At 40.6% G+C, this 24332-nt stretch overlaps 1 protein-coding gene and 1 long non-coding RNA gene across 3 annotated transcripts in view; both read right to left on the bottom strand.

Annotated features, from left to right (window-relative positions):
* Positions 1-2435: 2435 nt before the first annotated feature.
* LOC122643803 lies at positions 2436-17252 on the bottom strand. The gene is made up of 3 exons (XR_006330184.1): positions 17147-17252; positions 12185-12187; positions 2436-2448 (listed from the first exon to the last, which is right to left on the bottom strand). It is a non-coding gene; the product is annotated as an uncharacterized LOC122643803 (long non-coding RNA).
* An 870-nt stretch (positions 17253-18122) lies between these two features.
* Positions 18123-24332, bottom strand: part of LOC122643665 (anthranilate synthase alpha subunit 1, chloroplastic-like) — a 38925-nt gene continuing 32715 nt past the window's right edge. For both annotated transcript variants that reach the window (XM_043837267.1, XM_043837274.1), the window contains exons 5-11: positions 22032-22147; positions 21682-21928; positions 21529-21585; positions 21005-21157; positions 19608-19688; positions 19157-19243; positions 18123-18556 (exon numbers count right to left, since the gene is read on the bottom strand). In XM_043837267.1, the coding sequence (XP_043693202.1) occupies positions 18233-18556; positions 19157-19243; positions 19608-19688; positions 21005-21157; positions 21529-21585; positions 21682-21928; positions 22032-22147 (1065 nt within the window). In that variant the 3' untranslated portion in view covers positions 18123-18232. The remainder of the gene's footprint in view (positions 18557-19156; positions 19244-19607; positions 19689-21004; positions 21158-21528; positions 21586-21681; positions 21929-22031; positions 22148-24332) is intronic.

The following is a 24332-nucleotide window of genomic DNA, read 5'->3' as shown; positions in this document are numbered from 1 at the left end:
TTGCTCGATGGCCCAATCCCTAGATAAACAGCAAGCAGAAGCGTCTAAGGGATTGACAAGGGATAACCGCTTCATGATGCTACAGATTGAAGAAGAATCCAGTGAAGAGGTGGCAGAGGCTATTAGAGAACGTGATCGCAGTCCAGGAAGGAGTATCCGTGTGCTTCGCTCCGCCCCCCCCCCCCCCCCTCCATCTAAATGATTAAGTTGGGAGCGTGGAACACTAGAGGTCTAAATGACAAAAGGAGGATGGTAATGGATTGGGCTTCTACAAATCACCTCTCTGTGTTTGCATTGGTTGAGACTCGTGTTAAGCAACCAAACTTTACAAGCTCTTCTCGAGTCTTTAGTCGTCGATGGAATTGTTGCAACAACTACGATCAATCCCCCGCTAGTCGGATTTGGGTATTATGGGAAGCATACTTGGTCACTCTACAACCACTGCTCATGACTGATCAGCTCATTCATGCCTAGATTACAGATAAGCAGACGAACCAAGCCTTTGTTGTCTCCTTCATTTACTGTGGTAATTTCGGCCTTGATAGAGAATCTTTGTGGAGCAGTATAAGGAGTATCCACACATCAAACTCACATATGTGGATCATGCTTGGTGATTTCAATCCCATTAAATCACCACATGAGAAAGTGGGTGGACGACCTGTTCTACACCGAATGACACAGTCGATGGTTACTTGCATGGCGGATGTGGATCTGGTTGACCTCAAATGGTCTGGGTGTCGTTTCATTTGGAACAATCAGGCTGTTGGAGAGAACAAACTCAAGTCTAAAATCAATCATATGCTATCCAATCCCCTTTGGTTGAATGCTTTTCCTACCTCCCATGCGCACTTCCAAAATCTTGGGTTATCTGACCATAGCTCCATGGTGGTTTCACTGGGTTCTTCTCCAAGGCGGTGGGGTAAACAGTTCTTCTTCTTTAATCATTGGCAAAACATGATGATTTCTTGGCTATGATTCGAGAGGTTTGGAACCAGCAGGTACATAGTTCTCCCATGTTCTCTCTTCTTCACAAACTGCAGGTGGTAAAGGAGAACTTAAAGACGTGGAGCAAATCTGTTTTCCATGATCTAGATAAACAGATTGAAGACCTTAAGCTTGAAGTGGATCAGCTTCAGATAGATTCCCAAGGGTCAACTGCAACATATGAGCTCTTACATGATGAACGCTCAGCTGTCTCTCATCTCAGAATGCTCATGAGTGCTAGGGAATCTGAACTAAGGCAGAAAGCTCATGTTAAATGGTTAAAAGAAGGAGATGGGAACTCAGAATTTTTTCATTGTTCACTGCAAACCAGGAGATCCCGTAATCGTGTTGTCTCTATACAGGACTCTACAGGGACTTGGTTGACTGATGAAGATCAGATCTATGGTGAAGCTCTTTGATTCTTTGAGGCTGCATATATGGGAACTCCTCAGATCACGTGCACTCCTTTTGAGTTACCTATTGACAGATCTTTGGACCCAATAGAATCAACTCTGATGGAGAAGGACATTATTGTTGATGAAATCAAAGCGGTTGTTTTTGCTGCAGATGATGACAATATGCCTGGCACAGATGGGTTTGGTGCCTACTTCTTTAAGAAAACCTGGGAAATCACTGGAGGGGATATGTGTGCGGCAATTCTGGACTTCTTTAAAAATTCAATACTTCCTGAGCAACTAAAATTGTCTAGATTAACACTTGTTCCCAAAGGTGAATCACAAACTACTTCCAACGATTCTAGGCCCATAGCGGTAAGCTCCCTCCTTTACCGTTTTATTACGAAGTTACTTGCAAATAGAATCAAGAAATTTATGTATAAATTGGCTGGGAACAATCAGTCAGCCTTTATTGAGGGGAAACAAATTACTGACAACATCTTGTTATGCCAGGAGATTCTACATGATTATCATTGCAGGAGAGGAATGCCTCAATTTGCAGCCAAGTTGGACCTAAGAAAGGCCTATGACTCTGTCCAATGGAGCTTCTTATTCACACTGTTGCTCCCGCTCAACTTTCCATCGCCCTTTATCACCTGGATCTCTCAGTGTATTGTGAACCCAGGTTATGTGGTCTTCAGCAATGGAGAGCAATCGCCACTGTTTTCGACCAACCATGGTCTTCGCCAGGGGTGTCCAATGTCCCCATTTTTATTCAACATTGTCCTTAAGCTCTTCACTGATTCCTTGGCCGTTGCAGCAAGAAGGGGGAACTTTACCTATCACCAATTCTACTCCAAGCCAGAGACAACAATAGTTTGTTTTGCAGATGATCTGTTCGTGTTTGGGCGAGCAACTAAACAGAATGCTTTGCAACTACATTCGCTTTTTCAGGAATTTTTTGGACAATCTGGCCTAACAGTTAATACATCAAAGTCCAACATTTTCTTTGCGAATTGCTCCCTCCAGGTTGAGAACCTCTACAGCAAAACTTTGGGTATCAACACAGCTACATTACCCATCAAATACTTGGGCGTCCCACTATCTTCTAGGTCACTTAAAGCTCATGACTTTCAGGCATTGGTGGCTAAAGTAGAGGGAAGACTTGCTTCCAGGAAGACAAAATCCCTCTAATAGCGGGCAGATTGACGCTTCTCCAGTCAGTGATAATGGGATGTATCAGCTATTGGCTCAATGTTTTTCCCATTCCTCAAGAAGTGCTACAAAACCTTGAAAAGTCCATAGCTTGATCTCTCTTGTGTGGGAGCTTGGAAAGAGGGTCATACAAGGTTTCATGGAATACAATTTGTATGCCAAAATTAGAGGGTAATCTTGGCTTACGACGTTTGAGAGAATGGAATCAGGCCGCGCTCATGCGCCAGGTCTGGAATGTAGCATCTAACCTTGACACCTACTGGGTTCTCTTCCTAAAGCATAGATGGCTAAAAAAGCATTCCATTTAGTCTCTCCCTGAACCTACAAGATGTACTTGGACTCTTAAAGGCATTCTTCGCAATTGAGGAGTAGCATTTATGTGTACTCGATATATACCTAATAAAAATGGGTGCGAGCACATTGTTGTAGTATGATCTATGGCTCCCTAGCGATCCAATCGCTAGCCCTGATGTTCCGATCGTGGAAGCCTTGGGTCGTCAGAGTTTTGACAATGTGGCTACAATTCTGTTGGTAGAACAATGTTGGGATGAATTTGTTGTTGATCCTACATTAAGGAGTAGATGGGGCAAAGATATGAACACGAGAATTCACCCCAAACTCCATGATGCCTTAGTGGTGTGGACCCCAACGTCAAATGGGAGATTCTCCCTCCAATCTGCTTGGGAGGCCCTTCAAACACACGGTAATGTGGTCAACTGGGCTCCCTTGGTCTGGTTTCCAAATGCTCAACCTTGTTTCTCTTTTGTGACTTGGATAATCCTCCATCACCGACTCCCTACCCGATGTAGACTCCAACCTTGGGGCCTCATCACAGACGCCACTTGCCCTCTATGTAAGGCCACGCCAGAATCCATGGATCACTTGTTTTTTCAATGTTCCTTCTCATTAACAGTGTGAAAATGTTACACCCCCATCCCAGAAAGGGATAAAATACAATAAAAGGGGTATAATTAGGATGACAAGTGTCACCTCACACCGTCAGGATTTCGATGCAGTGGCTCAAATCACAGTCAACTCAATACAACTCATATGTACATCAGAGTGCGGGAAGAAATACATTTACAATAAAAGTAAATGTAGATGCAAAAGAAAGAAAGCGTTTACAATAATAAAAACGCTCAAAAGTCTATGTGATAGACAAATAATATATTACATCATTTCTCAAGAGGTTAATTAAAATTAAGAACAAACATTAATTATTAGAGAGTTTATACCATACAATTGATGAAACTAAAAAGGAATAAAGAAATAAGTATCTCGATCCAAGTGCCCCATTGGCACAGTCATCAACATCATAGATATAAATCATCGATTGCACGTCAGCAACACAAAGCAAAACATATCCAAGAGAAAGAGCCACATAGATTTCCACCAAAACATCACCTGCAATGCATCTAAAAAGGTTGTGCAAAGAGGGGTAAGCTCCACTGAGCCCAATGAGCGGATGGAGAACATACAAGCAATAACATATAGTCCATGATGCATGAATTATTAACTAGTTATTCACCTAGCAAGCATATCTAAGTCACTAGGTACTTGCTACTGCAACAACTCGAGAAACATCACAGATCACTTATCTTATCACCGTCGATAAAACCTCAATTCTTACAAGGGAGCTTACGTTGGTAGAAGCCACACGCCACCCAGAGGCAAATCCTGATAACCAATGATCTCACCTGATCTGGCCTCATATCACTCCTCAGGCACCACAAGTAGCCTTGGTTACCCAACATCTAAACCCCTGTTGGTAAGGGTCGTAGCAAGGGGATTGAAAATCCTAACCATTCTATATGAACTATCGTGTCGAGAGGTATTTCGACACATGACGTCCCATACCATCTTGTACCGGGTACCAGCACAACACGGCGCATGACAAACCATATAATAGCACTAACTGTATGATGCAATATGATACTATCGTATCGAGAGGTATTCTGGCACATACGTTCCTACCATCTTGTATCGGGTACCAGCACGACACGGCGCATAACATATCAATTATAAGCATGATGAAGACATTAACAAGCAACATCCATAACGCATACATTCGTAATTTCCATAAATATAGTTATAAAAATACAAGAATGAGTATGCATGAGAAATGACATACAAGCATAACATAATGCAAAACACTCCCAAATTAAGTCAAATCCCAACCCTAGTCACCTATTAGTTAGCGAATTCATTTATTAGGGTTCATCGTCGATCAACGTATGATAAGCCTCACCGTAAGAGTAATGGTGCCTAAAGAAGTGTAACAAAGTGAGTTAGGTGAGGTAAGAGGGGTCTCAAAGTCTAGGCTTAAAGGTAACACAATAGAGTTTAGGTGGACTCTTGAGTGGAGGCACAGTGCCTGGGTCCACCCCGAGCAAAATACTCTAAAACCCAAGACTGGACTCTGGGGTGGATTCTGGTCTGAGTCCACTCCTGGGTCCAGCGCGAACCAGCAAGCATGCAGACTCACAGGGCGGACTTTGGTTTGGGTCCACTCCTGGGTCCAGTGCGAACCAGCAAGCATGCAGACTCACAGGGCGGACTCTGGTTTGGGTCCACCTTTGGGTCCACCCTCTGCTGAATCTGAAAATCCCAAGGTTTGAGCTCCCAAACCCGATTTCACTCGGATTTTAGTCCGCAAGGACTTGGGGGAAGGGTCTTTAAACCACCTAGGGTCATAATACCCTAACCCAATCAAGGGATTGTTGGGTTCAAAGAGTAAATCAAACCAAATGATTCAAAATTAGGGTTTCTCCATCAAGAACCCTAGATCCAAGAAATAGATCCCAATAGAAGGTAAAGAGAGATTTTAGAGGTGAGCTTTAAGCCCCCAAGAAAGTAAGATACCAAATCCAAAAGCATCCTTGGGTTCCAAATGGAGCCCTAAGTCAAAAACCCCCAATTGAATGGTTTTTTTCCAAACCCAAAAGAAATAAAGAAGAGAGAGAGAGAGAGAGAGATAGATTTAAGGACCTCCCTCAACCAAGACAAACACTCCTAAGGTAGAGCTACACAAGCCCTAAGGTTCTTCAAATTCCTTCCTTCTCTTTTCTTCTTCCTTTCTTCTTCTTCTCCCTTTTCTTCTTTCCTTTCTCTTTTTCCTTTCTTGTCCTTTCTCTCCTCACCTCCACGGTTTTGATCGGTTAGAAGAGTTAGTAGCTAGTTAGTGGGTGCTTAGTGGTTTTGTGAGTGGATAGATGGATTAACACATGGCTTAGTGAATGGATAGATAAGACTAATCCACAAACCCCAAAAAGCTTATTTGTTTTTAGTGGGTCCCTAAGATATTTGTAATAGATGAGTGGATAGTTGAATTAATCCACATAACTCCAAAACCCTTATTTATCTCTAGTGAATCCCTAAGATATTTGAAGACCCCACACTAAAATACAAAAGGAGATGATGGGGCCCATGATACCTTATCCACAATAAATCATATGGCAGGTGTGGACTCACCACCGGGGTCCAGTTTGGGGTCCAGTCCACCAGAAATAGGGTAAACCCAAGGTAATAAATTCTGGGCTTTGACCCACCTTTCGAGGGTTACGAAGGGAGCACGTACACATGATATTTAAGGATTAAATGTTCACCTTCACGCAGTCACATCACCCATCACATCAAAATTCTACCATTTTATTCTAGTTATCTCCTTGACTGTAATGACCCAAAGTCATAGGTGTTGACCGTTGACAATGCCACAACATCTACCAATGAAAATTCAACGTGGTCCGAAGAATTAAGGTGTAGTTTGGGTGCGGGTATAACAGGAAAGGTTTGCTGCGGTTGAATGGCTTTGTGAGAGAACCATTGACTATATGGGGTGAATAACTAAACTTGCTCTTGCTGCATTGCAAGGGAGATAACACTGTTAATGGAATCAAGAAGTTCAGCCTTCAATCGATGCTCTATCGTATATGGGCTGAGAGGAATAGAAGGATTTTTTGTAGCAGCAAAACAGAACTCCAGAGAGAATCCTACACCATATTAATCAGGAAACCAAGGCTCGATTTTTAGAGGATAAGATCATTGTACCTGAGTCTGGTGTTAATACAGATTTCTTTCACAGGTGGTGGATAAAGGTCAACTTCTCCTTAGGGAACCCAATAACTTATAGGTGGCCTCGACCAATCAGTGGTTGGGTGGCACTTAACTGTGATGGATACATTAGGAGTGACCTGTGTGGTTACGGGGCTATCAGACGAGATGAGTATGGAAAACCTCTTTTTGCAATAGCTGGCGCTACCCACAACATGGATATTGTCAATATTGAGCTATTTGTAATTAAGTGTGGTCTAGTGAAGGTTCATGCCCTAAGGCTCACTCGGGTCCAAGTGAGAACCGATTCACTAATTGCTGTTCAGATGATAGAGGGCCATTTTTCAGATTCCCTGGTACTCCCGTGGACTTGTGGATGACATTATGGACCTGCGAAATGAGTTCCGGTACTATGAGTTTGTGTTCCATGTGCACGAGATCAACGCCTGTGCGGACTTCTTGGTAGGATTCCTTCATTCTTATTAGGAACTCCACTTGTGTATACATACTCTGCCAATGACTCTTGCCAGATTAATACGGGAAGATGCCAATGGGAAGAAATTCTTTCGTATGTAAATTCTTCCCTTAAATATTATTTATAAAGCTCCCCTTTACCTAAAAAACAAAAAATCCTTACTAGCAAGGGAGGGGTGGTGTCAACCCTATAAAGTATGGGATGAGAAGTAATAATGATAAGGGATTCTAATCACATGATTTTTTTTTTGGTAAAGTAATCACATGACCATATAACCAGTGGAGAGGAGATTCTCTCTTCTCAATGAGGAAAGGAAATCTTAATCCAAGTGTAAATAAACATAGGGCAGAGGTTTCCCACAGTGCTAGAATGCTTAATGGAAATCACTCCAATGAGAAGACACGAGATAAATTTTTTGATAGGAACATACATATTGATTGAGGAGAGAGAATATCAACATAGGTGTCATGGGTCATTATACTGTGAATCCCCACTCCCGTGTCATGGAGACCTTTTCCCATGAGCAAGAACGCTGTCAGGCTGCAATAGCATAGCGTATGCAACCTGACAATGTTCTTTCTCCTTTGGGGAAGGTTTTCCTTTGCCTACAAAATCTTTTCACTCTTCATTATGATCTTTTTTTACTATTCTAGGAGTTTCATCAAAACATTAGAACTCATGATTGAAGAGTTCTCACTTCACAATAGCTAAAGGAAAACTTGATCCCCTTTTGTGGACAAATACTTGCACTTAAAATGTGGAATTGAATTTTTTTTTTTAGTGAGAAAAACATAAAATTAAATAAAACAAAAACTCATCAACATTGTCCATTAGTACCAGTTTTTGTTCTAACTGAGCCTTGTTAGTTAACCTATGAGCTATAAAAATTACATTTGACTTCTTATAAAATGGAGAAAAGTTCATCTTAGGCATAGCATTTGTGATTTTAAGTAAAATGTCAATTAACTCCCACAGTCATCCTTTCTAATCCGCATGCATTAATCACGAATAAAGATCAGCATTGTCCACCCATACATCTACAACAACAACAACAAACTCAGCCTTATCCCAACTTAATGGGGTCGGATACATGGATCCAAACAAAAAAAAAAAAAATATGGAACACATAAATTTAGCCAAAAAAAAGAAAAGAAAAGAAAAGATGGGAAAAGAGAGAGGAAAAAGGAAAAGGATAGTAAGAGAAAGAAAGCGGCATAGTCCAACCCGTCAGAAAAATCTCAGCTAAATGGGGTCTACGGCATGGATCCTTCTTCCAATGCTTAAAACGAAACCTAAATGACTCCTCTAGCCTTTGGGTGTCAACGATTTTCCTTCAAAATTCCATGACTTATACAAGTATGGTGAAACTTAGAGTTGAATAACATAACAACAGCTCAAACACTAGAATGAGATGCCGGTTCAAAACAATCATCACAAATGATGATAGGGTGATCCCCAGACGGTAGAGCTTGGTACTCAACCAAACACATAATAGGGTTGAAGTTATGGAGAGAGGGCCATATTACCAGAATAGGAAATAATACAAGATCTACAACCCATTTGTTAATAAGTTGGATGACATGGAGTGGAGAAAAAATGTTGGTTTTGAAAAATAAATTTGTTTCTAGAAAACCAAATGAAGTACATGGTTATCGCGGACATGGATAAAACTCGGGAAATATCAATAGAAAAGAGAACATGTGATCCAACTAAAGATTCAAGAAGTCAAGTATAAAAGGAAATTAAAGGAATTCTTTTCGCAATCCTAACGGTTCAACAGTCCAAATATATTTAACGATAACACATAAAAAAATTAAAAAAAAAATTTACCAATGTGTTTTAATTGTAGAATGACACAATGGACAGGTGATACCAATATCAAAAATCATATCAAGCCTATTCTTGCTTGCCAGACCTCCATTTAAAATCTTCTAAAAGAATTCTTTGAATCTTGGATCAAGTTTTGACAAAAAAAAAAAGCTAATTTGATCTTCATTATTTTTTTTTTGTTATTTTAGTACATAAATTTGAGATCGGAAACTATGAAAACAATCATAGTGAATCTACGGAAAGGACGACCAAATGTGTTATGTGTCCAATAATTTCTTCCAGTATTCGATAAGATTAAAGAAAATTTTCTGAACTAAATAAGAGAACTCTCATAGATGATATACCTATGGCTTTGATTATACTTCTTAGATGGTAATCCAAACTTCCCCACCACCAAAACATAAATAAATAAAAGAAAAAAATAAAGACATGCAAGATATTAAAACTTAATTTCTAAACTAATCGATTTAGAGACATAATATTGAATATTAGATCAATTTATTCTTTGATACATCATATTTTTCAAGCATATCAATTAGGGCTGCAACAGGGTCGGGTTGGGCCGGGCTTTATAAAACCATAGCCCGATGCTAAGTCCCCTTAGCTGGGCCTAGGTCTAACTTGACCCTGACTCAGGGCCTAAGAAATCCAATCCTAACCCGCCCTTAGGGTCGGGCCGGGCTGACACTGATTGGCCTTGATTGGGGAGGGGGAATGAAATGCATGGGCTGGAATGGGCCAGGAAGAAAATAATCAATTTTACATAAAATAACATTATAATCAAATATATTATATCACATATTATCTTCATATATAATATATTATATAAGAAAATGTGGGTGAAGTTTAAAGTTTATAATATATATATATATATATATTTATTTATAGTATAACTTAAAACCTGGGCCAGACTTATCCTAAGGCCTCAACCTTAGCCCGACCTGATCCTGACTCCGGGCCAGAAATTTTCAACCTTGACCCGGCCTCAGGGGCCAAATATCTCAGCCCAAGATATGTTCGGGCTTAGGACAGGCTATTCTTGGTAGGAGGGAACAGTTAGTTGAAAATTCTCACCCCCTCGCGAGTCGCATGACTAATCATGTGAGTCTCTCCTTGACGTGCTTTCAAAGCGGAAGAACCGAGGTTTCCTTGCGGAGTTCACGAAGTTTATTTTTATGACTCTTTGGCCTGATCCTCATGATCTCATGGCACCTCCTGCTCTTCGCTCACCTTTCTAGCTTCTTCTCAGAATCCTTTGGTTGTGTTGGTTCGTAATTTCTTTTGGATCCCTTTTCGCTTAGTTCTTTGGGACATCCAATGTGATTTCTTTATTGCATGGGGACTGAACTTTCTTCTTTGAATTCTATTGGCGAAGTTTTTGCTTTCGTTCCCTTCTGCACCCTTCGTATCTAGGGTTCACACTTCACCAAATCTTTTCTTTTCATCTTCTCGCCTCCTTCTATTTGGTTTACTTTTGTAGCCATCTTAGGGCGTTATTCTTGCAATCATCTAGGTTCCTCCTCCTTCTATTGGAATTTCTTATCTCTTCCTCAAGTATGGATTGCTCATTGGAGGTATTTCTTCGTAACAACAGACCGACCAATGACTAAGTTGTGGTTTTCTAAGGCATGCGTAGTTTATGTTTGGTTGCTAAGCCATAGTCTATAGAGCATTTAATGCTCCTTGGCAAGATGAATTTCTTGTACCTGAAGGCTTGACTCGGATTGCTTATTTTCTTCCACATACTCTCATTCCTCTCGACAACGAATTGCCAACAAGTAAGTTGATTTATCCAACTTCTTATCGTGTGCTACTGGTTTTTCTGCAATTATGCCTATTTTTTTAGAATTTTATCCTTGGCCTGGGGATTCTAGTGGAGTGATCAAGGTTATTTGGCTCTCTACACCAATCGTTAATCGGATTCACTCTATGGCAACTGGTTTCTATCATTATGAACTCTATGCTCCTTATCCAGTATATCCCGGTGGAGATATCAGACCTGCTAGGGTTTTGGAACTATGTATATTGGGCTTCCACGAGAGGGTTGTTACACCTGCTTTCCCCCCTGAACCATTCCTCTCTATGAGTGCTCTTATGGTTTGGTTGTATTGTGCAATCAATAATCTCATGGCTGGCTCAAGCTCTTCTTTGTCCTCCTTCGCCACTGGTGAAAGTTCTGGAGTGAAGTCCTTTGAGGATCAGTTGGTAGCAGAGTTCTCAACCAAGCTTGATTTACCTTCCATGCATATCCCCTCTGTGGCAGTGTCCGAACAAGCCTTACATCAGGCTCGTAACAATTTCCAATACTCCATAATTGGTTGGGTTCAAGACAACGTTCGTGTTTCGGCTTTGGAGCTCCGTGCCATGTTTAACAGGGCAGGACATCCGAGGTCCATCAAAGTGGAAGAAGTACACCTTGTTGAACAAGGTGCAGATTGGTTTATCATTAAATTGAAATCTTTGCGAGACATGCATGTCATTCTGTTCGCACCACAACCCTGGATTTACTTGGGGCATTTGGTGGTCTTACAACAATGGAACCCAGATGTCCCTGCTGAGCATGTTGTATTTTCAATGGCAATCATCTGGGTGCAACTCAAAAAACTTCATTGGAAATATTTCGGACAGGAAGTCCTTCAATGAATCTTCGCTACTATTGGTCGTTGTTTGGAGTTGGAGTGCCCAACTGGAGCGCTTAGCTCTAGCTATAATCCTGTGGCGAGGATAATTGTTCATCTTTCAAGTGCCCTCATTCCTAATGTTATTGTGCACTTGGGTGCAGCTAGTTCCACAAAAGTTGATATATTGTATGAGTACCTACCTTCTCCTGTTTGTCCCAACTGCTTTACTATTGGTCATAATGGGGCAGACTACCAGTTCAAGCCTAGAGAGGAATATTTGCTTGCTCTCGCAAATCCTGATGCTGGTGCCGATAAACTCCTGATTCCCAGGGCGGCTATACGCCCTCGTCGTATTAGTTTGCTGACGGAGGTATGTGGGGTCTACGATGAATTCTTCGTTGCTGATTTAGAAGAGTCTGGTAAAGCCACGATGGACAAAGGGAAAGAGTCGGCTGAATCTCAATCTTCTTTTTCTTGGAAGCGCAAGACTAAGATCCTTCATTCCATCATTAATATCGCACATTCTCTCCAGATCGAGCTCCCTCTTACTTTGGCAAATACCAGGAAGGTTATGTTGGACCTGCTTCGAAGTTGCAACTATGTCATTCCTTCACAGTCTCCATCACAATCTGCCCCCTCTCAGGCGGAGATCAGACCGGTCATGATGATGACGCGAGAGCCTAATCTTCAAACCCTCCACTCTGCGTTTCGTGCCTACAGAGCACAGTGCCCTCAAGGGGGTGGTTCGGCTTCGGGGGACTCTTCGGTTCAGACTCATGGTAGAATCTGGGTTGCTAAATCGGATGATTCTATCACACCGCAAGGTCATCCCATTAGGCCTGAATTTCTGCAGTTTCCCTTTAAGAAATGTCCTTTTATGATTTTGGAGGAGGCCCCTCTGGCCTTGCAACTATGCACCCCTGGAATTATAGAATCTTCTAAGAAGGGGAACATGATCAGGACGTAGTTTTGCAATTGGACTCTGAGGCTTCGGTGGTTGGCCGTCAACAACCATCAGGTGGAAAATGAAGCTACTAGCCTTAAATTATCGCGGGATTGGTCGCCCTGCTACAAAGTGGGAGATCCGCCAACTTGTTCATAAGCACAGACCTACAATGTGTTTTCTTTCTGAAACCAAACAGTCCAATGTTAATGTTAGAAGTTTTTGTTGTTCACTAGGCTTCTCAAATTTTGAATGTGTGCCTGAGGTCAGAAGTGCAGGGGGACTGTTACTAGTTTGGTCTAACAATATTACTTGTACCTTTTTGTGCAGAAGCGAATGGTGTCTTCATGTTCAATTGTATGTCTCGGATGTGAATCAATACTGGACTATTACTTTTTTTTATTTGAGTTGTCTTTTGCATTAGAAGATCTCAATTCGCCACCCTCTCTTCCTTAATTCCAAGCACTGATATTCCCTGGGTCCTTCTTGGAGATTAGAACGCATCGTATCTTACTCCTAAAGATAAAATAGAGAGTCATTCAATCACTCACAATCAAACAAAATCGTTCGACGACTTCATTAATGATGTTTGTTTGGAAGATATTGGACTTTCAGACAGTAGGTTTACTTGGAATAACTGTCAATTCAGTGTTAGGCGCGTTGAGGCCAAGTTAGATAGATTTCTGGCCAATGCTGAGTGGGTGCATTTACATCCAAATGCAATAGTAACTTCTGATCTGGTGGCAAACTCAAATCATAAGGCTCTTATTTTAAACACCGATGCCACTACTATTTATACAGTCAAGCCGTTTCGATTTGAGGCCTTCTGGCTCACTGAACCGGGGTTTCAAGATGTTGTGAAAGAAGCTTGGTGTTCTGGTTTGATTCGCGGCTCACCTTCCTATCAACTATGTCAGAAATTAAGGCATCTTCAGAAAAGCCTTAAGTATTGGAATAAAATTTATGTGGGGAACATTTTTCAAAATATGGAAAAAGTTAAGGCAGCCCTTAATTCCCTCTATACTGTCACAACTGATTATCGCACTGATCAATGGTTCAGAGAAGAGAAGCATCACATTGCAATAATTAGAAGATTAGCTCACCAAGAGGAAATCCTTTGGCAACAGAAATCCAGAAGCAACTGGATTAAGAATCGGGACCGCAACACTAAATATTTTCATCTTTCCATAGTTAAGAGAAGGGTCAGGAACAATGTGCGTTTTATTAACTCTAGAGGACTGACCATCACTGATTCCCAGCAAATTGGTACGATCTTCCTTAATCACTTTAGAGATCTGTTCACTTCCTCTAATCCAATCATTGATGAATCCTATTTTGTACCCATTCGAGGTAGAATTACACCTGATGATAATCTGAGACTTTTGGCACCCATCACTGAAGAGGAAATTTACAACACGATTATGAATATGCCTTCTCATAAGGCCCCAGGTCTAGATGGCTTCTCTGGGATGTTTTTTCAGAATTCCTGGTCTATTATTGGAAAGGAAGTCTCTAATTCCATTCTCAGATTTTTCTCTACTGGGACTATCGCATTGTCAATCAATCACACTTTCCTTGCTCTCATTCCTAAAGTGGATCACCCTTCTTCGGTTTCTAAGTTCAGACCTATCAGCTTATGCAACTTCATCTATAAAGTCATTTCTCGCATTATTGTCAGGCGTTTGCGCCCTATTCTCAACAAAATCATTTCTTTCAATCAGAATGGCTTTATTAAGGGGAGGCACATTCAAGATAACGTCCTTATTTGTCATGAGCTGCTTCACAAGATCAAGAAGACCAGAAGAGGTAATAAGGGTTATTTCTCTCTTAAGGTCGACATGAGTAAAGCCTACGATAGAGTGGAGTGGAACTTTCTGCGCCACACCCTTGTTAATTTTGGGTTTGACAGCCTCTAGATTGAGAGAGTTATGTTCTGTGTGGAGAATTCACAACTGGGTATCCTTCTCAATGGCTCCCCCCTTCCTTTCCTGAAACCTAGTAGAGGACTTAGGCAAGAAGATCCTCTTTCTTCCTATCTGTTTGTATTGTGCGCAGAAGTCTTATCATCACACTTAGTCTCTGCAAATCAGGAGAACGGAATCAAGGGGTTACAAATCAAGAGAGGGGGAGAAAAATTATCACATATGGCGTTTACTGATGATCTCATCTTCTTTGGGGAAGCTTCTATGTCTGAAGCTAGGGCGATCAATGACATTCTGGAGGCTTACTGTCAAGTTTCAGGCTAAGCTCTTAATCTCAACAAGTCCACAGCTCAGTCCAACCCCAATGTTTGCTCAGATTTGAAGAGGCAATTCAGAGAGTTCTTTCAGATCATACCTACTTCTGCGCTTGATAGGTACCTGGGTATCCCATTCATCAGTGGCAAGTTAACCAAGCATCATTGCGATAATCTTCTAACCAGAGTGTCCAAAAAGCTTCAACATTGGAAGTCCCAATATCTCAGCCCTGCGGGAAAGACAATCTTAATCCAATCTTCGCTTTCAGCTATGCCTCTCTATATGATGTCATGTTTCCAGCTTCCTGCTATAGTTCACAAAGAGCTGGATACGATGAGTCGACAATTTTATTGGTCAAATGGGACCAGTTCTTTGGTCCCTACCATCTCATGGACCACCATTTGTCAACCGAGGCGACGAGGCGGATTGAATATTAAACTTTCAGCTCCATTGAATGCCGCTCTCCTTGCAAAAAAGGGGTGGGAACTGTTATTTCCACCAACTTCTTTATGAGCAAGACTTATGAAGGAGAAATATTTTCCTTCCACTACTTTCCTTCAGGCTAAGTGTCCCTCTACGGCTACTTGGGGTTGGAAGTCGGTGTGCTCGTCTCGTGATCTGCTCAGGTCAGGGATCTTTCATCTTGTGGGTAATGGTCGAAGTATCAATCCTTGGCTCGATAACTGGATACCTGGCTTTCCTCCAGCATCTATTCCTTTTCCCATTCTCCCCCATGCACCTACTACAGTCGATTGGTTTATTGATCCTAATTCTCAATCTTGGCTTTAGGAAAGAGTTTTTCACTGGTGGCCCTGATATGGCTGCTAGAATCCTTTCTATCCCTCTTCCACTCTTTCAAGTGGAGGATCGCATTGTGTGGACAGGCACCTCCTTCGGCAAATTCTCTGTTGCTACGGCATATAATTTAGCTATCGGCTCGGATTCGTATCAGGTTGACAAGATGTGGTTAAGAATTTGGCATCTTCCCACGGCTCCAAAGATACAATATCTTATTTGGAAGACTCTCCACCATAAACTCCCTCTTCCCGATCTCCTAAACTTGAGAGGCTTTAGTCAGAATCCATATTGCTACATCTGCCAGATCCTCTCTCAATCACCTTCTCATCTCTTTGTCCTTTGTGATCACGTGGAGATCATCTGGCGCCAGTTAGGTCTATCAAATTTCTTCACAAACAATGATATCACCTCTGGAATTCTATCGGCCTTGAACATCTCGGTTTCTCACAATAGGGACAACAGACTCAAAGTCTCACTCTTCTGCAACATTCTCTGGAATATATGGAAAATTTATTGGGACCTTCTTTTCAGGAACATCTCGTTCAATCCTGCAGCTATCATATTAAGGGCTATTACTGACGCTAGGGATTATGTCCAAAACACCAGGGAGCCTCGACGATCAGCGGTCAGGCTAGTGAGATGGATCCCTCCCATCCTCCCCTTCCTGAAGTTCAACGTCGATGGTGCTAGCCTTGGTAATCCTGGAAGAGCAGGATTGGGTGGTGTTTGCAGGTCCTCCGATGCGTCACTCATTTGTGGATTTGCAATAGGCTTAGGGTGGAATTATGCTCTAGTAGCTGAAGCTCTGGCTGTTCGTAAAGCTCTTGGTAAGTCTCTCTCCTTGGGCATCTTGCATCTCATACTGGAAAGTGATAATCCTCTGGTGATCAACATCCTGAAAGACACTACGCAAGTCGTCCTGTGGAGAGTTTCAGCTATCCTATCGGATTGCAGATTATTAGCCTCACAGTTTGCTCAAATCGCATTTGTACACGTCCTCCGTGAAGCTAATTTGGTGGCAGATCAGTTAGCATCTCTTGGAGCTTCCACTCAGACTAGTCTCTTTTGGCACGACTCCCCACCTCCTTGTATCCTTCTTAATTTGTACGCTGACTCTTCTGGAACATTGTTCCAGCGTTAATAAAGCTTTCTTATCAAAAAAAGAAAAAGAAAAAGGGAATAGTTAGTTACGACAGAAGAAAACAGAGGAGTCAAAGACGGAATAGAATCAAGGCTCAGAAGTAGCAGAAGCTCCATTGGAGGAGACTTCTGGCTCGAAAACCATTATTATTGAGCACTGCAAGCGATGTTTATCATTCATGATGACGGCTCTATTGATTAAGGGTATGATACAGAAAGATGTACTTGGTATCATAGTGAAAGTCAATCCAGATAAGCCAAGAAAGGGATGCTTTGAGATATGGGAGGAAGATCGAGAGAAGTTCGTTTCACTTTTGGATATGAAACGTCCCTTCCAAAAGCTGCACCAACTTGACATTGACATAGTCGTCTCATACATTATTTAGAAAATTAAATGATACACTTCTCAGCATGGATCTCGTCACTATAAAGATTTTTTTTTTAAAGAAACTCCGCACGGATGGAGTCATCTCAGACATTGTTGCAATGATCGAATAGTGAGTTTTGGGCACTTGAATAGATATTCTCATTGCAACCATGATTTTTTCTTGCACAATTTTTTTCGCTTGAACTGTACACATTATTGCTCTCTATGAAGTTTTTAATCTATGTACCTTCCACCAACCCCACCCCCCCCCCCCCCCTTTTTTTTTTTTTACGAAGTATCCATCTCAAACCCAACCTACCAAATCTTCAAAATATTAGCTTAGTATTGGTAGAGGGACAAGGGATATTCAGGTTTTGGTTGGAAAGGAAAATGGCCATTCTTGTTAGTCTCCAGTGTTTATACAATTCTTGTCCTATCCAACTCTAATTTGCCCTCCTTGTTCAGTCTTACCTACTCGCCGGAAAATTATCCTCTCCAATTCCTTAAAGTGTGGCAGTGTGGCAGTGCTAGGTGGATACGTCAACACCTGACAACTACCTCATCCAACCGTCTATATCAATGAGCTCGGACCGTTGGATGCGGCAGCTACCAAGTGTCAACATCTCCACCTAGCACTGCCACACTTCCACACTTTAAGGAATTAGAGATTTTCTTTCCCAAACCTTTTAAGTGAGGATAAGAGTTTATGCCAACTAGAAGGGCAAGTATAAGGCTATTACTGTGTATATCCACCATTTCACGGTCCTAAAAGTCGGTTAACATTTTGAGATTGTTGTGTGGTTTGTGTGATTACACTTTCATAAAAAAAAGGCTATTACCAAACCCAACCCTAGTTGTGGCTAGTTACCACCCCAAAAACTCTAGCTTGGAGGGAGATTGGGTTGGTCGTCCATCAATATTTTCACAACCTAACAGTCTTTTAAACTTCTAGTTTTAAATTTGACTTTTGGCTTTCAATGTCTTCTGTTATATGTAACAAATTCCTTTGGAAAATACAAACCATACACCACAGAATCATCTCACAGGCTAGGCAGACGCAAATAATTATATAAGAACAAGAGAAAACATAGCTCTCTATAGATTCGAATTCCTTTTCCACAGCAATCCATGGAAAAAGTGGATCCCCTTGCCTCCCAATCTAACCCCCTGAACAACTTCATTTATCAACAAATGTTGACTCTGCGAGATCAATGGCACGGGCAAGACCAGCCGCTTTGTTTTCACATTCCCTCTGTTCATCCTGGGGTACACTGTCAGCTACAATTCCAGCCCCGGCTTGAAGGTGGGCAACCCATTCCCTGCGTTTGTTTGCATCCTTGTACGAGTACATTGTGTCATAATGGATTGCAGTTGGGAAAACGATGGTCCTGAGAGCAAGGGCAATGTCCATATCTCCAGTAAAGGAAATGCCTCCGAAACCACCACTATATGGCCCACGCCTAGTGACTTCCAGCTGATCTATCAACTCCATGGCCTTCACCTTTTGTTACAATGCACACATTGAAAAATATTGTTATTCAAACACCATTCTTTGTACGCTCTAGTTAAAGATAATAGTGAATCATTACGAATAAAAATGGATTCCAGCAACTCTCGCTCGACATAAAGACAATTCATCTCCTGCATTCGACACAAGAAGATTGGTGGATTCATGAAAGGCTCAGTTCTATGCCATCATATGTTTGGTTCTTCATAAGTGGATTAACCAAAGAGGAGATTGATAAGTCAAACCAAACGTATCCATACTGCTAAGCACAATTGGAATCTATTGGATGAATCTAACCAAAGCAATCTCCACCGAGAAAATCTTCGGAAGACCATACAATCCATGCACCACTATTAAAGGAAATCATCATGTCTTTTCCCTGGGGGGAAGGGGGGGGGGGGCGCTTAGGGAAAAGAAGACATTACACAACACCAGAGACACTAGTATCAAAGATTGTTTTCCATCCAACCCCCACCCTCAAATGGAGTCATACAACTTAGCAACTCCAAAGCCCTTTGAGAGTTAATAACTATTATTACAACCTTAACCATCAGTCAATTATAAATGATCACAAAATGAGCAAGTCCTGAATACCTTTGGTGCTCCACTAACTGTTCCAACAGGCAATGCTGCACGCAGTGCATCCCAGCAAGTGAGACCATCGAGTAATTCACCTGTAACCTGAAAAGGAGCCAACAAATTTTCATTAAAATCTTTGAGCAGATGTGTAGTAAACCAAACTTTGACCACAAATAAAAGAGTTAAGTAAACTAATAAAACTTAAAATAGAATGGAGTTAGGTAAACCAATAAAACTTCAAATAGGATGGATTTAGGTAAACCTAGAAAGGGAAACAACTGATTCTCAAGAAACAATATTCAGAGCTTATATCCTCAAGTAATACTATTAAAGATTGTAAATGACTTAAAACATGGCAAATAGTACGTGTCGAGGTCTTCATGCAGCTGATGCAGTACGTTGATTTTCACATAGAAAATACATCTCATAATGAACTAGAACAGACACTGCTGGCACAGTTCCTCACCGTGGAGCTAATGTGCATTACGTGAGAGTACCGCTCAACATTCATAAGCTTCTCCACCTTAACAGAACCAGGTTTGGAGACCTGTGGTGAAAATATCCATTAGACACAAATCATCGTTATCTCCAATAATTTTTATGAGAAAGTGTTCAATTCTGAGAACCAAAAGATAAAATAAGATGTGTTAAAGACAAATCACTGAGGTGTTCTAAAAGATCGGACATAGATACGGCCCCCCCATAAACTGCTAGGGAAGCAAATTTTATGGAGCTGGGGGCGTTTAACCATCTGGGCTAATTGATTAAAAAATTTCTTATTGAGTTGCTGAATAAATCTCCTCCCTCATTTCCAATGTTGTATATGAAACCCAGTCATGATCTGGCTTAACCATACTTTCTAGATCATTTTAATCACATACTGCGATGAGTTCTACCTAATTATTTTGATGTTCAATTTTTCTTTGTAGTTAGTCTTAAAAATAAGACCATGATATTCTTGATCAATCCATTGCCCTTGCCCTTGCCCTAGCCCTCACCTGCTACTTCAATCAATACTTTCATATGAGTCATGTGCAAGACATGTAACATCAAACCATGTTTGAGAGAAGTTTTACTCGATTCCTAGTCCTTAACTGGCTGGAGCACATACTGACATATTTGTCAAGGTGTCGCCTAGATGCTGCCTAGGCATCCAGGCTCTTTTTTTGGTCCAAGACGATATGCCTTGTTTACAATTCACGAGTTTCTGTTGATTTATGGTTTTTTTTTTTATGAATATACTTTTATTATATCATATATTTTGTTTATTTTATGTTGGGTTTCTCATATTAAGGCAAGATTAGCATAATTATATCATATTGCATTGAAATGGCCTCTATGTTACATATAAGCATAAAGGGCATACCCGGTGCACGAGGCTCCCACCACTGCGAGGTCTGGTGAGGGTCATAATGCATGCAGCCTTACCCCTGCTTTTGCTGAGAGGCTGTTTCCAGATGCAAACCCATGATCATTTGATCACAATTGAGCAACCTTACCATTGCACCTAGGAAGCGCCCCCTAACGCCTTGGGTCGCCTGGTCTCCGTGACAACTATACTGTTTCGGAAAATTTAACCATGCAGAGGAGAGAAAAAAAAATTGAAGTTGAGATAACCTTGACCCAAATACTCAAAGACCACTACCTCAATCGTGAAAACATGGATATGTTATTAACAGAATTTCAAATGTCAAGACCTAAAAGGTTGATCCTGCAGCACCAAAACATACCCCCCAGGGTCTACCTGCCTAAGGTGACAGAGAGAGAAAAACAAAAATATACGCATGCGCAAATTATATAGTCAAAGGAAAAAGCTTCTAAACCTATACAATTGTTTCATAACAACAAAAAGTAAAGACAAACCTTTCCAACATCATTCCGTCCCAAATCAACTAGCATAATGTGCTCTGCACATTGCTTTTCATCATTCAGCAGTTCCTTTTCCAAAATCTCATCCTCCTTGTCTGTCTTACCTCTTCTAACAGTCCCAGCAAGCGGTCGGTTCATAATATTTCTCTGTTAATGAGAACAAAACTTAAGTTGAGGAAGAGATTGGCACCATATAGATATATACCCTCCATGAAAAAAGACCAACCTTTGAAAAGAGAAACAAAAATTACATAATAGTATCCTCAACCAATACAAGAAATTAATTAGAAAGATGCAATTCAACTTATGGAAGATCAAAGCCCTTCATATGGATCTAAATCAAAATAAGCTTATGCAAAAAAATTCGACAAGAACAGCATAGCCATCATTCCCTCCCTTCCCTTCTCTTAGTGTATGGAAAGAAATTTCTAAGACGAACAGTACTCAGTTCAGATTCTTGAAATCATTTGTAGTCTGCAATATGGGAAAAGATAAAAATAGTTACTGCATCAATTTACCTTCTTCACACGAGTGAGAATTTCTGGGCTTGAAGCAACCATAATACATCCTCTGGCCTAATTGAGACAACGAAGTTAATATCAAAATCAAATACACAGAAATAAACTACTGAATAGAAATAACAAAAAGCTTCTGAAAAAAAGTGGACATACCTGTAGATAAGCCATATAAGGACTTGGATTAACAACTCTCAATGCTCTGTATACTTCAAATGGATCAGCAAATGTTCGTCGCTTAAAACGTTGACTTAGTACTATTTGGAAAATATCCCCAGAAAGGATATGCTCTTTAGCTTGCAATACAGCTTGCATGTATGCCTCGTTCGTCATGCTCGACATATTCAACGAAGAACCAAAAAGGCGCGTGTATAATTTTACAGAACCTGATGATAGCCTTGGTCTAATAGTTGAAAACCAATAAAAAATAATGTAAGTGAACTTTCATGGAATCAATTGATGTACTAAAACTGCATAAAGAATGCAATGCGATAACTGTTACTCACAGGTCAATACTTTGCACTCTTGACACTAAAAATTTCAAGCGATTCATTCCATCAGTGTAGGCCTCATCAATTGAAGAGTACTGATCTAACCGCACCCAATGGATCACATATGCTTTCTGAGGGCAAAGACAAAACCCAACAACCTTTTAGTTAGATTAAGATGAGACAACTCTGATGTTTTTCTCTCTTTTCTTCTTTTTATTTTTCATTTTTGGAAGGATTGTTTATGAACAGGTATGCAAATTTTCGGCAAAATCAGGTATGAATATATTGTCTAGGAAAATTCCCTGGATTACCCAAAATTGGGTTCCACATTATCAAACTACCCAGCTGAAGTTAAAGAAAGATTTGTGTTGCTAACTTGCCCAAAACAGTGAGTGCACTACATCAGTTGGCTGTTGAGCTACAATTTTGATTTGCCTTTCATTTTCGTTGGAAGAAGGTCCAAACTCCGAAGAAGAAGAGGCTGTTGTACTGTACACAGAGAAGACAATCTTCACCAATGTTAGCTATGCTGATGAAGAAGCTCTGCCGGAGAAGGACCTTCTCCCTCGCTCCTGTGATCTCTGTTATCAATTGCAATCATGGTGGCGGGCCAACTGTTTACGCTGATGTTCACTAGAGGCATGAACAGTGGGAGCCAGGGGCAAGGAACTGTTCCAATGATCTCTCTCTCTCTCTCTCTCTGCATGCCGGCTAGCACTATCAACTTTGTCACTGACTAGGGTTAATAAGATTGGACCATATGCTATCGTGTTGCAGGCATGGTTTAAAGTATCGACCGATACGATACGATACAGACTAATACGTATTGGTATCGGTCGATACCAATACGATACATACCGATACGTCTCCATTTTTTTTTTAAATGAACTGCCTCGAATTGTATCGACCGATACGGGATGATACAATACGATACGGATCGATACCATCGATACGTCCAATAAAGGGTTCTGTGGCTGGTTTAATACGTATCGATACATATCGATACGTATCGGCCGATGCGACTCGATACATACCGATACATTACCAATACATACCGATACATACTGATACACACCGATATGTACCGATACCATCGATACATTCCATAAAAACAGCCATTTTCACTCACAGACTCGATACAACTCTTAATCTAACGAAAAAATGAAGGAAAACTCTCAACCAAGAGTCTAAAATCTTGCATTTAATCTTGGTTTTTCACATTTTTAAACTAAAAAACGAATCAAAGAGTGCAACAACATCATCCTTTGCATCATCTAATACTCTTCATGGCTATAGACGATTACATGTAAGAAACCTCATCTTTTATAACAATTTCAATTTAATGCACTTGTTTGGTTATACATTATTCACCATTTTAGGTTTATGCATGACACTTATTATATATTGCTTATTTATATTGTTTTTTGTTCCAAAAGTGTATTTCCATGTGTATTTTGATCATTTCTATGCGTATCTGTATTGTTCGATACGTATCTCCGAAACAATACAATACGATACGATACGATACGATACGTCTCTTAAAATCACCCGACCGATACGATACCCGATACCGATACTTTAAACCTTGGTTGCAGGTCTGGCTGGAAAGGAACCACCGAACACTTGAGAGGGTAGCGAAGGATACAACAATGACATTTTGATTGTTGATTAATGAGATTGCAACATGGGTCTCTGTTTTGCCTAATTTCAAAGAAGTACCCATTTCTGTCCTTGCCTCAGATATGGGCAGAGTTGAATCTTAGATATCGTTCAAAGAATTGATCAAAAAATGTTTTAATATATGTTTATCTGTCTGGAGGTTAGTTGGCCTGGAAATGTATCTGTGAATTGTGTTAAAGTGCAAAGCAGGGGGTATTCTTGTCTTAGGTTTTATATCTTGTCTTTATTTGTAATTTCTATCTTGTCCCTAATTGTAATTTCTTTAACTTCAGCTTATAAATACAAGTTATTTGCTCACGGTTTACTAACCTAGTGAAACAGTGAGCCCCTTTTCTTATTTTACTCTATCTCTCTCGATTCCTCTTCTTCTTCCTTTCTTCTCCTCCTCCTCTTCATATCCTTTACTTTAGTCCTGGTACTGTTTGTTAGTGTCTGAACCTTTTAACATGGTATCAGAACTCTAATCTTCTAGTTCCTTACTTACTTCTTTTTTTTTTTTTTTTTTTTTATTTTTTTATTTTTTTTATGGGAGTCCTTTTTAAGGATCTTCTTATCTTGGTCAGCAGCACCCCATGCTGCCCTTCTGTGCTGTGAAACCCTAGTTGAAGAACATGAATAAAAACAAAGGTTCCTTGT

Source organism: Telopea speciosissima, chromosome 1, assembly GCF_018873765.1.
Source record: "Telopea speciosissima isolate NSW1024214 ecotype Mountain lineage chromosome 1, Tspe_v1, whole genome shotgun sequence".
Lineage (NCBI taxonomy): Eukaryota > Viridiplantae > Streptophyta > Magnoliopsida > Proteales > Proteaceae > Telopea > Telopea speciosissima.
The sequence above is the reverse complement of the archived record's forward strand: the minus strand, read 5'-3'. Positions and strand labels throughout refer to the sequence as shown.